The sequence below is a fragment of the Daphnia pulex genome, chromosome 6 (assembly GCF_021134715.1).
Source record: "Daphnia pulex isolate KAP4 chromosome 6, ASM2113471v1".
Lineage (NCBI taxonomy): Eukaryota > Metazoa > Arthropoda > Branchiopoda > Diplostraca > Daphniidae > Daphnia > Daphnia pulex.
The window spans coordinates 5,041,789-5,056,586 of NC_060022.1; the positions used below are offsets into that span (position 1 = coordinate 5,041,789).

Here is a 14,798-nt window from a genome sequence, read left to right on the forward strand (position 1 = left end):
TTTGACAGCGGCTTCTCTTTCCCGTCTTTTTGGCGGTTCCAATTTCCCCTTTTCTTTTTCTTTTTTATTTAATTTCGTGCGGGTGGGATTAGATTATCCCGAATTTGAAAAATAAATAACGAGTCATCAAGTCAAATCAGTGGCGACATTCGACTGGCCATCGCGGTCGGTCGTTTGTGTAACGAACCGTCTTTTGTTTCCCAAGTCGAATTACGTATTTTCTATGAATTTCTATGTGATGCACCGAGAATCTGCACGAATAAAAACCAAAATTGAAATTGAATTTATTCAGAATAAATCAACCGGCGGCGGTTGTTGCTGTTATTGACTTGGCGGCAACAACAATATCCGCTTTACGAATACAAAACAATCATTTTTTTGTTTTTGTTTTTGTTTTTGTTTTCCCATTTGATTATACAAACAAACAAAACAAAAAATACGAAAAATATTTCAATCAACGCGCGTGCCCCGGCGTTCCGATTCGATCCGGCTCGTTTATTTTTCTCTCCCCCCCGGTTTTTTGTCTTATATAACAACTCACCTATCCCCCTGACGGAAATAAATTTTTGTCTGGAGAAATGGATAGGCCGGGATTGTGTACACATTTCTATTTTTTCCCTTCCATTTTTATTATTTTTATTTTTTATAATCCCGTAGGAAGAATTGAAATATGTGTGTATGTGTGTGTGTGTGTATAAGGAATAACTCGACGGAATGGGAGAAAAGAAAAAAATATCTAAAAGGTAAACACGCTACTGGTTAGGTTAGGTTATTATATATTTGAGAGATTTTATTTTATTTTTTCTTTCGTGTCTTTGTGTGTGACTGGTGAGTCGCGTGCGTTTGCCAGTCACGTAATTTTTTTTCTACTCTTTTTGACCGGCGGGAATTTTCTCGAGCCTCCTTTTTCTTTATTACAACGAAATCGAATAACACAAGCTAAAGGAAAAGGAAAACACACAGAAATGGGAGGCCAAATGTTATTTGATTCTTTTTTTGTTTTGTTTTTCAATTTGGTATATAGTAGCAGCTCAGTATAAATTATTGATGGGGTGCACATTTCAAAGAGTCATCCGGCCGGATCTAATGAATTTCTTTTCTTTTTTTTTTTTTTTTCTTTCCTTCTGTTGATTTTTGATTTATTTTTAAATTTTTATTTTTTCTTGGGTTTTTAATTTAATGAGGACAACAACTTTTTTGAGGACAAAATCCGTGTACGAGATTTTCTCACAATTTTCTTTTATTCCATGTCATAGATTTTTCCGAGTTTTTTTTTCCCGAACGAATTCACGCCGTCGTTAAAATATCTCCCCTCAATCCTCATTTCCTTACATCCAAGTCGTTAAAAGAAAAATATCCCCCCACGTTGAAAACGATATAAAAACCGGTAAAAAAAACAAAATAATAAGAACACACACAAAAGTTCTTTTTACTTCTTTCAATTTTTTCCCCCTATTTTGTTTATAAATAGCTGTTTTTTCTCTCTCTCTCTGTTGTTGTTGTTGCCACAAGACACAACAACAGCTCATAAAATGTAAGCATCTCCATTAAAAAAAAAAAAAAAATAGGAAAATGCGTGGGTAAAATTCGGTTTTTTTATATTCATTTCGGGACCCGCTTTTTTCTTCTTTTTATGTATTTTGATTGATAATGAAAAAAAAGCCCCAAAAAATCCGCGCTTCTTCTTTTTATAGACTGCCATTTGTTTTCTGTTTTCTGTATTTTTTTATTGGAACCGGAAGGTTGGCTGTCGTAACATTTCCTTTTAATTCCGCTTAGAACTTTACGTGATGAGATATTAGAAAATTTAGAGAAAATTGTCGTCGTCGAAAAAGAGAGAGAGACCGCCGGGCACGATTGAAAACAAAAATAAAAAATTGCGTAAAAAAAAAACCGTCGGGAGCAGCAATTGTTTTATTTTTATTTTACAGGGAAATGGGAAAACCTGGTTTGGCCAGCAGCAGAGATATCTCCTGGAAATGCACTTTGAGTTGTCGTCTAATGACGCCACCCGCGCGAATGCATTTCACTTATTCACGGCGTGCTGTGCTGTGTGACTGTGTGTACACAGGGCAGGCAGGCTCCTCCTCCCCCCATTTGAATTAGTCTTTGTCTTGCTGGCCCTGTGCAAACACACACACAAGGGGGGTAGTATAGCCAATCTTGTCCGTCTTTCTTTCTTTCTCTGTGTGTATAGTAGACATCTATAAAAGAAGCCCAGCCATGAACCCATCATTTTCGGTCATCCAGAATCATCGACAGGTTCTTCTTCTTTTGAAACCCACCCGCTGACTAATAGAACCACTATACAGCAGGGCCATCAACAACCAAGAAAGCCGGTATACATATATACACACATATATATATATAAGGCAGCTGTGCTGCTGCTGTGTGTGTGTTCGGCTCCTGCTGGCTGATGCAGCTCCTTTTTGGTGGGGGCCAAAAAATAAAAGAAGAACTTTTGTTTTTTTTCCTTTTTTCTTCACAATTTTTTTCTTCCGATAATCAAAATTCAAAACCGCCCGTCGATTCCAAGACACACACACACGGTTGTTGTTGTTATATAAACCAGTATATTTATTTGATTTCTAAAAGGGCAAAAGAAATCAATAATTCTTTTTCTTCTTCTTCTTCTTTCTTTGGATGAGGAATTCCACGCCGGGTTGTGTTGTATATATATTTGATGATGATGATGGGATTGGCGGCGAGTGGAGAGATCAGTCCCAGCTGATAGTGGAGGACGATATATTTTTCCTATTTTATTTTTTCCTATTTTTCATAAATTATTTCTCGACCAGCCCGAGAGAGAGAGAGAGAGAAGGCCCCTGAAGAGATAGGGTCGCCTTTCCGAAAATCATTCACTTTATTATCATATACAGAGAAAAGAACTTTGGTGGGGGACTTGCAGCAGCCAGCAGCCGTTTGATGCCCAGTTAAAAGTGTTTCGATGTTTTCACCATTTGGCTGATGTGTGTGTGTGACGGCGGCTCATTTCCACAAGCTTCTTTTTCTTTTCTTTTTTCTTTTCAAAACAAAAGCTGATGTATCCAGTTCGTGTAAGTCCTATATAGTATAAAAGAAGCTCTTACCGGTTGGTTCTCTCTCTCTCTCAGACTCTCTTATCTCTTTCCCATGCAATCAACCAAAAAACTTTTTACGGAGTAGAGACACAAGTCGACAACCTCCCCCCCAAAAAAAGGGCCACAGCTCAGCATATAGGAGTGAGACAGACTCTTATTTAAAATAGAACTTATTTTTTTCCTTCTTTGTATTATATTTAGTCCCTTTTTTCGCCTAATTGCTGCACTCTAACAGCGCGAGACTTGAATATCAAATTCAAGAGTCTTTACTACACCACTTATTTCACCACATTTCCTTCTTTTATTTTTATTTTAGTTTTTAAAAATCGTATTAAAGGTTTTACTCCCCACCCCAAAAGTTAATTTTTTGATTTATCACAAGGGTTTCAATCCGAAGCTTATACATGTATCTACGTTGCAAGGCTATGTAAATAATAGGTTAGGATTATTAGACCAAGAGAGAGAGAGTGGGTAGTAGTAGTAGTAGGCAGTATCAAATGTCAAAGGGGGGGACAAAAACCAACCAAGTCATTTTAGCTAGGGACTGAGACCCTTAACAAAATGGATGGGGATATTGCGCTGGCTGGACGGCTGGGCTGCTGGTTCCAGTGGCGCTGGAACCAGCAGTCCACTTCTCTATATAAATATCGACTTGTTGGAAATTGATAAGCCCATCATCTCTAAAACGGATATATATTGTTTTTTTGTGTTTTGTTTTAAAAGGGGGGAGATGAATAAGGGGAGGAAGATATACAAGTCTACAAAGGGAGGAGCAGCCCCCCTTCTTTACTTTTACAATGAAAATTTCTCTTTTATTTTTCTTGGTTTCCTGACTGGGCCAGACATGGAAATCGGCGGGGGGTTTCGTCCGAACTCGGGGAAAAAAAGGTCAACTGTCGCCACATCTATTTTTTTCCCCCCTCCCTTATGGCCAGCAGTAGTAGTAGTAGCCAGTATGATAGTATAGTAGTCTCCTGGTTACCAGTTAAATGTTTTTTCTCTATGTCTCTGTTTTCTCTCTCTCCCCGCGGAGAGAGAGATAGCGTATGTTTTATTATAGACAGATTTAAGACTTAGAGAGACCCCCTCAAATATAATAAACCATGGCACCAAAAATGTGTGTGTGCGTTCGCATGTATATGGATGGCGAGGGTATATACACAGCTATATACTAGCTGACGTCGGAATGAATTTCTTTTGATTTTATTTGTCTCTCTTCTCTATATGTGTCGACTGCTGCGCGCTGGTAAATTAAAATCCACTTTATGCAGTCTGGCTGGCTCTTTTTTTTCTTCTTTTTTAAATTGGTAAGAAATAAAAAATGAGGAGAGATAAGGAAAGAAGGAAAAAAAAAGAAAGATAGTTGTTGTCACGGTCGCGACGGTGTAATCAAAACTACTTTTTTTTGGTCGTCGTCGTTGTCCCTTCGGTAGTTGAGAGAGAGAGGCGGTGGCGGCGGTTTTTTTATTTTGGTGGCGGCACGGCGGCGGCAGCGGCGGCGACAAGCGCAGTGGCGACAATCCTATCGGGATGGGACGATGATGTACACACGTCTGGCATCCAATTTTGTATTTTTTTTTGTATTTTTTTTTTTGTGAGAGAGAAAATGTGGAACGGAAACCTGGAAAAACGCTCAATTCGATTAACTTTGATCGGAATTATAAATTTTTTTGGGTTTCTTTGTTGGGCTCAAAAGAAAAAACCAAAATTAACTTTTTTTCAAAAAGAAAAAAAAGGCATTTGCGCGCTTTTATTCCGGACGACCGAGTGCCTTTACACAAGTTTGTTGTGTGTGCCCTGTTATTAGGCACCATTTCGTATTACACACACACACACACACATGGGCTCTATTCTTTTATGTACTGCGCAATCTAGAAGAGGAAATGGTGGGAACAGTCTACACACACTTCTTTTTGTGTGTATCTTTTTTTTTTCTGTAAAAAGAAAAAGAAATGAACGTCGCTGTTTTCGTACCCTGTGTTTAAAGTCCCATCTCCTCTACATATGAAAAGAGCAGCAGCAGCCCCCTGTACTTTTCAGATGGTTGGGCGGCTACGCCGGCGCACAGGCGCTTATATTTCTGTTCTTCTCATTTCTATTGGATGTGGTGTACACTCTCTATAGAGACGGCTGGGCTTTTATTTTCTAGACTACATATTATGTGTGTTCCACCTTCATCGTGAAGGTAGAGAGGGGACGTTTCTTCTTGCGGATGTCTTCAATTTTTTCCCGAGTAGAAAATGTCTGGTCTGCTCTGGCCCTGGCTATATGTGGATGATTACATAGTACAAGGGCCACCAATTTCCAGTCATTCCCCCCCACTCTTTCCCTGATGGAATTGTCTTGTCTAGTTATCAAACATTTTTTTTTTCTGGTTCTTCTTTGTTTTTTTTTTCCTTTTAAATTTGAAATGAATTTAATTTAATTTGAATTGAATTCATTTTTGAAAAAAATAACGTCAATTTTCTAGGCGTCGGTTAAGCGTGTAAACGGTCGAGGAAAAACGAAAATCTGAACTGATAATGATGATGCATTAATATTCGACTCATCATCAATCAAGAGGCCCTTCATAAAATTTCCAAATCATATGGAATCACATGACGTGTGTGGATTACCTGTGGTCGCACTAAATATTCAATCAAAGCCTAATGGATTGATATTTTTCAGAGATGGGCGGATTGATTATACATTCTTTTTTTTGAAAAAAAAGCTCTTCTCGCTTTTTCTTGAGCAAGATGTGAAAATTCTCTGCGATTAACTTGTCTGCTCCTGTCATAATCACTACAGTAATTATACACACGGCGGTTGTATATAATATTCAAATATTTTTTTCTAAAATGTTATGTCCACCCCTCAAAAAAGGTAAAAGAAAAAAACTTTCATCCATCTGTTCATTGGGGGGATTTTGGACGACCGACGGGAGAGTCTCATTAAAAACATTTTCAATGTTACGTTCTTGTTGTGTGGAAGGTTATCGATCATATCGTCGTTTTTTCTGTCCGTCTCTGCTGCTGTCCGTCTCTGCCGTGTATTATTCCGGTTCGATGTTTTGTTTTTTCTCTAGAATGGATAGCCAGAGAGAGAAGGATGGCCCCTTTCAGCGGTCACTAAAAGCAAAGTCATGTTAGACTCTTTTTCTAGCTCTCATCTAAGAGCCCGGTTCCCCCCCCCCCCCCCCAACAAAATATTTTGGTTTTCTTCTTTTTTCCCTCCACTTTTATTTATTTGTCTTTTTTTGTTTTTTTCTTTATCCGTTCATTCGGGAGTCTGTGGGTCTTCACGATTCCGTTTGTATATATCTATGCGAGGCGACCTTGTGCCGTTGAATTATATTCCCCATCGATTTGTGTGTGTGTGTGTGTGTGCTGGCCCTGGCCGGCGTGCATACATTCGTCTATAGTTCGGATGTGTATAAATTTTTCAAAGCCGGTTGGACACGTCGTCGACATTCTTTTGTATTTTATTTGTATTTTAGTATTCCCGATCAAATGGCATTCCTATTCTATTGGTTGGCAGCTAACTTTTTTTTTTTTTTCCGTTATTATTATTGGGCTGCGATTGGTGATGGCGTGCATGTGTGTGTGTGTCTCCTCGTCGCTGTTGTTGGAATCTAATGTCAAATATTCGGGGCAAAGCGCCCAGCTGATGGGCTGGCCGGCCGTCATCTCGTCGTCTCTATAGATAGTAGAGGAAAAAAGGCAAAAGAGGCCAAAGAGGAGAGGAGATAATTTAACATTCTACGTCGTCAAATAAGTCTGTCAATAGATGTTATCGATCGACCAGAAGGAGAAGAAGAAGAAGACGAAGAAGAGGAGGAGTCGCTTTCTTTTCTTCTCCTTGTGGATATTTGCTGACAGGTTTTTGTCTTCGAGGACGTACGACGACGACGAGGGACACACACACACGTAGATGGGGACATTAAAGAAGAAGAGGAGCTGCTGGTGCTGGTGCTGGCTCTGGCGCTGCTTCTCTCGACATTCTTGCGCGACCTTTTCCCCTCGTTTTTCGGGGCCCCGATCTTTATCGACAGGTCTATTCCTCCTCTCACCGGTTTTCATCTTCTTCTCTTCGCTTTCGCCTTCTTCTTCTTCTCGTCTCCTTTCCGCCTGGTTTCCCTTTCAGATTGATCCTCCTCATCACGGGACCCCAATGTGTTACATTCTCTGACAGGTGGAAAACCAACGAATTTTTATTCATTCCCCGGCCATTTGAGATTTTTATTTTTCTATTTTTTTAATTTTTTTTTGTTTGGCCGCTCGTTATTTAATTGAGACTGTTTGGATTGAATCCATCATCTTTTTATTTAAACGAATTGCGTGTCGCTAATTGAACGGATTTAATTGTTCGAAGGTTTCTTTTGGGTTGCGTTCTTCTTCTTAAACTCGTTATTGTATCAAATGGCAATGAAGTCAAATTCGAGATTTCTTTATTGCTTTTGATTTTGTTTTATTGTTTTTTATCACTGTGAAATTGATAAGCGGCATTAATACAGCCAAAGGGGGGGGTGGGTTGGGGGACTAAAGGAATTGAATCGCCGCCTTATTTAGTCGACATGTTTGGGCAAAGGAATGCCTTGTGTACACATTTGATTAAATAAAAAGAAAGAAAAGAAAAGAAAAAGGGGAAATTTCTATTTTTTTATCTTTTTTAAAAAAGAAACCAAAAAGGAGAAATTGGGTTTAGACTGACATCTAGCGGCCGATGGAAGAAAGAAACTATCAGTAGACTTGCTGCCGCTGGAGAACGCAGCACCCCGTGATCCCGATGGCCAGCAGAACGACCAAACCGACGCAGAAAACGATCATAACAGTTGGATTGGAAAGTGAGTTATTGTTGGGAGCGTGATTGTTGTTATTTAACGTCAATACGGCCTGGTTGCTCTTGTCGGTCGTGACGTGAGTGGCGCCTTCTCCTCCGATGTTATCGCCCGTCTCCTGGCCGTCAGCTCCTTCTTGAGAATTCCAAAAATTTTTTCTTTTTTAAAACTGTGTTGTTATTATTGACTCGAGTTGTATACGACCGCGTCAGAGAGAGAGAGAGAGAAAAGAAAGCGGTAAATTCGATTGCTCTGACCAGATTGTCCGGTGCGATCGGTTTGGGTGAGTTGTTGCAGCCGCAAATCCTCTTTATTGCACATTTGAGTGCGGCAGCAGAGCAAAATGGGCCATCGAACACGCAATGATGACGGGCTTTTGGGCGGACGGTTCTCGCATAAAAGTGGCGTCTTGAGGCTGTTAAAAGAAGAAAAAGAAAAAGGAGAAATGTGGCGCGTATTGCCAATCAGATTTATCGCCGACTCTTGTACATATTCGCTCATAGAGAGAAACGTAATAAAAATACTTGACGCAGCCTTTTGTGACGGGATTGGTCCCGTCCCGGCGGTCGAGATATTGCGAATAACACAAGCCGGAAGTGATGCAAACAGGTTCGGCCATCTCCTGGCAAATTCTCGTCGTACAGATGCACTGGATCGTTTCGTCTTTAGAATAAAATGCAAAAGTCAAATTTAAAAAAAAAAAAGGAAATGTTATTCTTCAGTCCATTTGATCGCTGAGGAAAAGCTCAGTCAATGTCGATTTTTGATGGAAAGAAATGTCGTCAAGTCGACTGTGACTGGACTTATTGAATGGCCGGCCATGTACAGAGTTTAGTTTGGTTAAATGGCACGACAAAGGGCCAGCACACGGATCGCATTTGTCACGGACCAGCAGATAGTCAAGAGTTAGTCAGGATTTGATGGACGTGTCGAGATGATGATACCTTGTTCGCTTTCCGCCAGGGCCAAACTGATGAACATGACAAGAGCGTTCCAGTGAGCTTCCATGATGATGATACGCCAACGATGTAGTTACAAAAGACGGTGACTGAACGCCAAATAATGCTAATCTCAGCCCGGGCAGTCGGATTTCAAAAAGGCACAACTTTGCTGCCGTGATTTTAGATTCGGTTAAAAGAAGGGAGATCGAAATATCGACAAATAAAGGCGACTCGGTCCCCCAAACTGGAGAAAGAAACAGCCGAACACCTGGTCGACTCTTTGGAAACTGTCGGACGAAAAAGAGTTGGTAAGTCTTGTGTATTTATAATATGCATATACTACGTCTGTTTTGTAGAGATGAGTATAATAACAGTATACGCACTGCTGGTGGAAAAACAAAATAAAAACAAAATGACAAACATCTTTCGGGACTGTCGGACATGTTGGGCGCGCGCTCGAGCCATTCGGACGTTCAGACAAGGGAAGCGAAAGCTATTCATCAAGAAGATCTGCAGCCCGTTTTTGGGGAGAAGAGATGGAGGCTGTTTGGTGTTCTCTCTACCGATGCAGCAGCACCTTTCTCTCTAGCTGCATCGCTGTTAAAAAAATGGTACCAATACCTTATTCTTGTGTGCCATCTTTCCTCCACTTCTTGTCGCCCATAAGTCAAAGTCTTCTCGTAATTGCCGACGAGTCCGCTTTATGGAAAGAAAAAATCATCGGCTCAGAAAAATCATATTTCAAAGCGACTTTTCTCAGGGACTTTTTTTTTTCTTTTTTCGAAAGACCTTTTCTTTTTGAACTTAAACATATTTTAGCGATAATTTGTCCAATTGAATTGGTTGATGCCTCAATGTTTTATACGTCGATCTTTGATTTGGATTCATTTAGTGAACAACTTCGCAGATAGGTACATAGGATGCCACATTTACCGTGTGACACGAAGCTACTACAAGCATGTATAACCGCGGTCATGAATAATAATTCCGGAGAGCCTCGAGGCTCACTTCCTGTTGCGCTATTCGTCATAAAAGAAAATGTTTGGCAGTTCCGCCATTGAGAGTAAATGGTGGCCAAGCCTCAATGCTTGGGCCGGTCGAGGCCGGAAAACTATCCAGCTTGTAATATATCGTCGTAAAAGTGCGTAGTAACTGTTGCAACTGTTTCATTTTGTCCTTTCCGGTTTCCATTCCCTTCCGGATTCCTCCATTCAAACGGGTGTCTATCAATAACCTTAATCATTCTTATTTATTTAGTCTTTTTACGACCGATAATTTAGGGCAATTTCTTTATTTTTTAGAAAATGTAAAATCTCTCGAACATCGCTCGGTGGCACTGCAATGGCATCGTGTAAAAGCTGCCTCGTATATTTCTTATGCAACTACACAAAAGGGAATGACGAGGGTTTTATGGCATCAAAGCTATTTATATCAATGAAATTGAATTCAGCATTTTCATTACGTAAGATAAAAAAAAGTAGTTTGAATTTTTGTTGCCCCTTATACTTATCTTAATTCAACATATGTTGAAAAAGTTCCTTTAAACATCGAACTTGCAAGGAATTTCAGTAAAAAGGAAACAAATTTTTGCATTCTAGCTACGCAATATACCCGCCCGGCATAAAATTACACGGAGGGTTTCTGCACGGTATTTTTTTATACTGACCACTTATTGACCAGTCCTTCAAATACTGAGTTTTTAGGCGTGTAATAGATGGCGTGTTCATTTGTGTCAGTTATGGCGTTATGGGCTCATGGCGGTTTGTTGTCAAAAGATAAGCTATTTTTTCTTCGAAAATTACCAATGTATTTACTGGTAAATTCGAGTGATTTCGTCTGTACATTGTCGGTGATGTGTTCTATTCCGTGTATATGTTGGATAAACTTAATGTTTCTCATCAACTTACAGGAGAAAACGTGTTGAAAGGGTCGTGCAGCTTACTGCTGTCAACCATTTTGTTCAAAATCATTGTATTCTACTGAATGTGCGACAATTCTTCAATTCCATCAAAATGAAACAGGTAACAACCATTACTAGCTTTATTAATACAGTATTGCTGAAACATATATTCTTCTCATCTTTTATTAGGATTCATCATAATTATCTGCTATTTGTATTGGACTTGCTAGACCACCAATCCCAGCCATGCCCGATTTTGATTGTACACTACAAACTGTTTAATTATTTCTAGATCATAGACGTCAAGCACATTGATGACACAAACTATAAACAAGGTGACTTATTTTTTTATTATTTACAGGTTCTTCATTACAGGTTTCTAACACATTGGCATGATCGATTTGATGAGAAGGAGGCATTCACATTGTACATCTTTCTAAATTGGCATGACAGACTTGATGAGAAGGATGTTTGAAGAAAAAGGAAAAGGACTATACAGTCAACAAGGTTCCTTGTTTGCTAACCCGTTGGCTGCTACCCTTGAATCTCCCTGTTAAACAGGGTAAACAGGGCCTGTTTACTTCCTTACACGGGTCCTCTTGATTTGAGGTACTGCTTTCTGTTGCTACAACCTTGTTTGAATGTTATTGTCATCCAAATAAATGTTCATTCCGCTTTTACAGGGTAACTCTTTCGCTACTGATCACATCCACTGTTGTAAACTGACGAGAGAATGCTGCAATTCAAGACTGATACATTTTGTAGTGGTTAGATCAATGACAAGTGCATATCTGGGCTCCCTTCTTTTCTGTGGCTCCGTTTCCCTAACTAACCACTAACCAACGCCCGCCGGTGGTCACTCACCCGCTGTGAAACCAGGAGGAGGGGAGGGCTCTGGTCGAACGGGGACTTGGAAGGCGCATGATCCGATGAAAACTTTTGGAGGGTCATGAGTCTAACCCGGAAGCCTAGTATGACTACATCTCCCCAGTAAAACTGGCCTCGTACTTCTCTCTTCTTCTCGGTCCAGATACTATCTCTGGGGGCCGTAGACAAATCCTATAACAGCATGTGCGAGTTAAACAATGCAACCCACTACCCAATGAAACAAAAAGCCATGGTTTATTATTTGCGCAAATCTCCGTCAGTCAAGTTACAAATTTTTCTAATTCAACAACTCGCGTAGAATTTTGCACTAGTCTATTAGTGCAAATCGCGATTCCATGTGTTTGGTAGTTAAGAAAATGGTTGTTTAAAAAACAAACAATGGGGTGTTCTGAGTAGCCAAAAAAACTCACCATTGTTTGTTTTTTAAACAACCATCTTCATAACTACCAAACACATAGGATCGCTATTTGCACCAGTAGACTAGATGCAAAATTCGACAGAAGTTGATGAGTTTGAAAAACTTGTAACTTGACTGGCGCAGATTTCCGCAAAACTAAACCATCGCTTTTTGTCTCATTGCCGCAGCGGTGGTGGCGGGTTGCGTTTAACTCGTACAGAAGAAATACGTCTTGAACCGGACGCTCTGTTTATTAAATTTTTTCAACATTTTAAAAAGAAAATACAAAAAATTGGTTCACATAACGTATTTATTTTTATTTATTACACATGGTTAAGGTTTAACATTGGTTTTTAGGGTTAAGGGTATAAATTTAGGGGTTAGTAGGTGTATGTTTTCGGGGTTTGAAGGATTGGAAGGTATATGTTTGTGGGGTTTGGAGATTAATTGGTGGGGCAACATTTGTAGGGTTATAGATTAACTGAATTTTTATCCAAACTTGAAATATCCTCCCTCCCCCCTCCAACATCCTCCACTTTCCTTTCCCAATCCCGGAAACATGTTTATTATTTGTTGACATAAACATCCCATATTTGTTTTTGTTGCTTCTGAACTTATAAACGGTAAACTGCAATAGTCACGATGACAATTTAACAAAATATGATGCAACTTCGGTAACACAACATCAGCACCAAGGAACGGCCAATTGAACTTGATGTAGAAAGAACTTTCACCAGCATAGGCTGCAACAACGTGCCACATCGGACAGCAACTACACGAACATACATGATCAACCTATAACCGAAATGAAATGAATTAAATAATCTTCAGCATCAATGGAAATGCTGTCAATTAAAAGACGAATAAATGTCACTTTATGTTATATTTACAAGAATAAAAGCCCTCAGCTGGCTGCGTCAAATCCATGTGTAAGTTGGGCAGCAACAAAGAAGCTCAAACTCCACCAGGGTGTTAATCCTATTTAAAAAAAAAAAAAAACTCAATTACTATCAAGCAACAATTTCTCAAATGACAAAACATTTTGATCGAAGTTAAGTTAAACAACAAAATCCTTCAGAATAAATGTTGCAAAGGAATGTACAGTTGGCAAGCTTTTCAAAGGTTCAATTTCCACAACTGAAATAGGTTGAAGAGATAGGCAATAACTAAATCTGTAGTCTCACAGTTAGAAAGTTGAACATTATATTTACCCGAATTGTTCTGAAGTGTTTCTGACAAACGTGAAACTGGGAAAAAGACACGACATTTTGGCAAAATGTTCAGCTGCTCAGGCCACATGATCAGATGAAATTGCCATGTAGAAATTATAGGCTGTTACCAGATAGATACCTAAATTCACACACAATTATTAATTAACACAGTCACATCCAAGAATCGGAAGAGCAATTACCATTTTTACGAATAAAAATTTAAAGAAAGAAAAGTACGCCATATTAAGTATCCAATCGAAACGATACGTTTTCAACATGGTTTCCAATCAAATCAGTGTTTAAGAAATGGCGGAATTTCGTCTTGACACTGATGATGTCTTGAGTAAGACACTCACGTCATCTAGCAGACATAATTTTAGCCACCAAGTGATATCCAACATATTCCTTAGGCACCCGAAGACCGGAAGACTGGACGGAACGGAAGGAACATTTTTTTTTCATAACTACTTTAAATAAAATCAATTTAGCAAATCTTTACATAATTGCGGAAAAATTACTGAATTATTAATCCCTTAAGGCCCCTATTAATCCCTAAGGTGAATGAGTAGCAGCAGCAGTTTCTATTTTTTTCCTGTTCTTCTACATTATCTACAACCTGTACCTGTGAATTTATATCAAATGTAGTTAGCTCATACCTGTAAAGGATATGCTGTGCTGGAACTCTGTGGCTGGAATGTTTTAAATTGTGGTGATGCAAAGTTGCAGTTCTTCCAGGACGCTGTTGGACAAAGTGACAACAGTCCCAAGACATCTTCAAGGATTTCATTTCGTCTTTAGAAACAAGATTACTGAGTATGCTGACTGCAAACGCTTGATTACCCTGTGTGATGCACGTACAAATCTATTTCAATAACATATGTAGTTAGTTATAGTCTGTGGTTGTATTGACTTAAACCATACCTGTTGTGGTATCCTGCAATGATAAATTGCTGATGTTTCTTCTTACATTGTTTTCTGGCTTTTGGCCAGGACTAGAAACTGTTGCTGGTGAACTGACTGGTTCACTGGAATTTCAGATATACTCATGTCAAAGTGTGTCGTAGTATCATTATGCAGCTTCTTGTCGTAAAATTATTCATGAAGTATTTCGCCTTTCTATGCAAATCTTTCTTTACTGAAAGAAACACAGCACGACTTCTTCATTCCGAACTCCCATTGCCCAAACATTAACCGCAAGGTTTTGTTAACGAGTTTACGTTTACTTTACGACAAAAACAGAATCAGCGGTTGAGCGGTAGCGGTACTGCGGATCGGTATGATGTTTGTGATGGAGACATCTGTCATCTGATCTGATTAACACGGTTGCCAAATCGTTATTCCTTGCAAATTTCACAATAAGAAATACAAGAAATACAAATAATTATCTTATTTGAGTATAAACTTTACCCGACCGTGAGTTGACTTTCAAGGTTAAAATAATTTTGATAAAAAAATTAACGATTCCTTAGAGTGCTCATAAAATAAAAATAAAAAAACACAAAAACAATAGATTTTTGTATCCTCGTTGTTCTGCAATTTCCGTTCCGAATATGAATTATGAAAAT

General features: G+C 39.1%; 1 protein-coding gene and 2 long non-coding RNA genes across 9 annotated transcripts; 1 reads left to right on the forward strand and 2 right to left on the reverse strand.

Moving 5' to 3' along the window:
* Positions 1 to 7,376: 7,376 nt before the first annotated feature.
* LOC124196041 lies at positions 7,377 to 9,126 on the reverse strand. 2 transcript variants are annotated; one of them, XM_046590825.1, is made up of 4 exons: positions 8,841 to 9,126; positions 8,421 to 8,559; positions 8,154 to 8,311; positions 7,377 to 8,031 (listed from the first exon to the last, which is right to left on the reverse strand). In XM_046590825.1, exons 1-4 carry the CDS (start codon positions 8,902 to 8,904, stop codon positions 7,799 to 7,801), a joined length of 594 nt encoding a protein of 197 aa, XP_046446781.1. In that variant the 5' UTR covers positions 8,905 to 9,126; the 3' UTR covers positions 7,377 to 7,798. The 2 variants fall into 2 exon arrangements, with proteins under 2 accessions (XP_046446781.1, XP_046446782.1); XM_046590826.1 differs by having other exon boundaries at positions 7,377 to 8,028; positions 8,841 to 9,117.
* A 1,321-nt stretch (positions 9,127 to 10,447) lies between these two features.
* Positions 10,448 to 11,617, forward strand: LOC124196042. Of its 2 annotated transcripts, none has more exons than XR_006875545.1 (5): positions 10,448 to 10,686; positions 10,747 to 10,858; positions 10,927 to 10,999; positions 11,099 to 11,346; positions 11,421 to 11,617. It is a non-coding gene; the product is annotated as an uncharacterized LOC124196042 (long non-coding RNA). The 2 variants fall into 2 exon arrangements; XR_006875546.1 differs by having other exon boundaries at positions 10,551 to 10,653.
* A 701-nt stretch (positions 11,618 to 12,318) lies between these two features.
* On the reverse strand, positions 12,319 to 14,536 carry LOC124196050. 5 transcript variants are annotated; one of them, XR_006875548.1, is made up of 6 exons: positions 14,155 to 14,535; positions 13,752 to 14,095; positions 13,434 to 13,697; positions 13,234 to 13,372; positions 12,913 to 13,000; positions 12,672 to 12,817 (listed from the first exon to the last, which is right to left on the reverse strand). It is a non-coding gene; the product is annotated as an uncharacterized LOC124196050 (long non-coding RNA). The 5 variants fall into 5 exon arrangements; XR_006875550.1 differs by having other exon boundaries at positions 13,890 to 14,074; positions 14,155 to 14,533; XR_006875549.1 differs by having other exon boundaries at positions 13,434 to 13,662; positions 13,890 to 14,095; positions 14,155 to 14,533.
* Between the last annotated feature and the right edge of the window lie 262 nt (positions 14,537 to 14,798).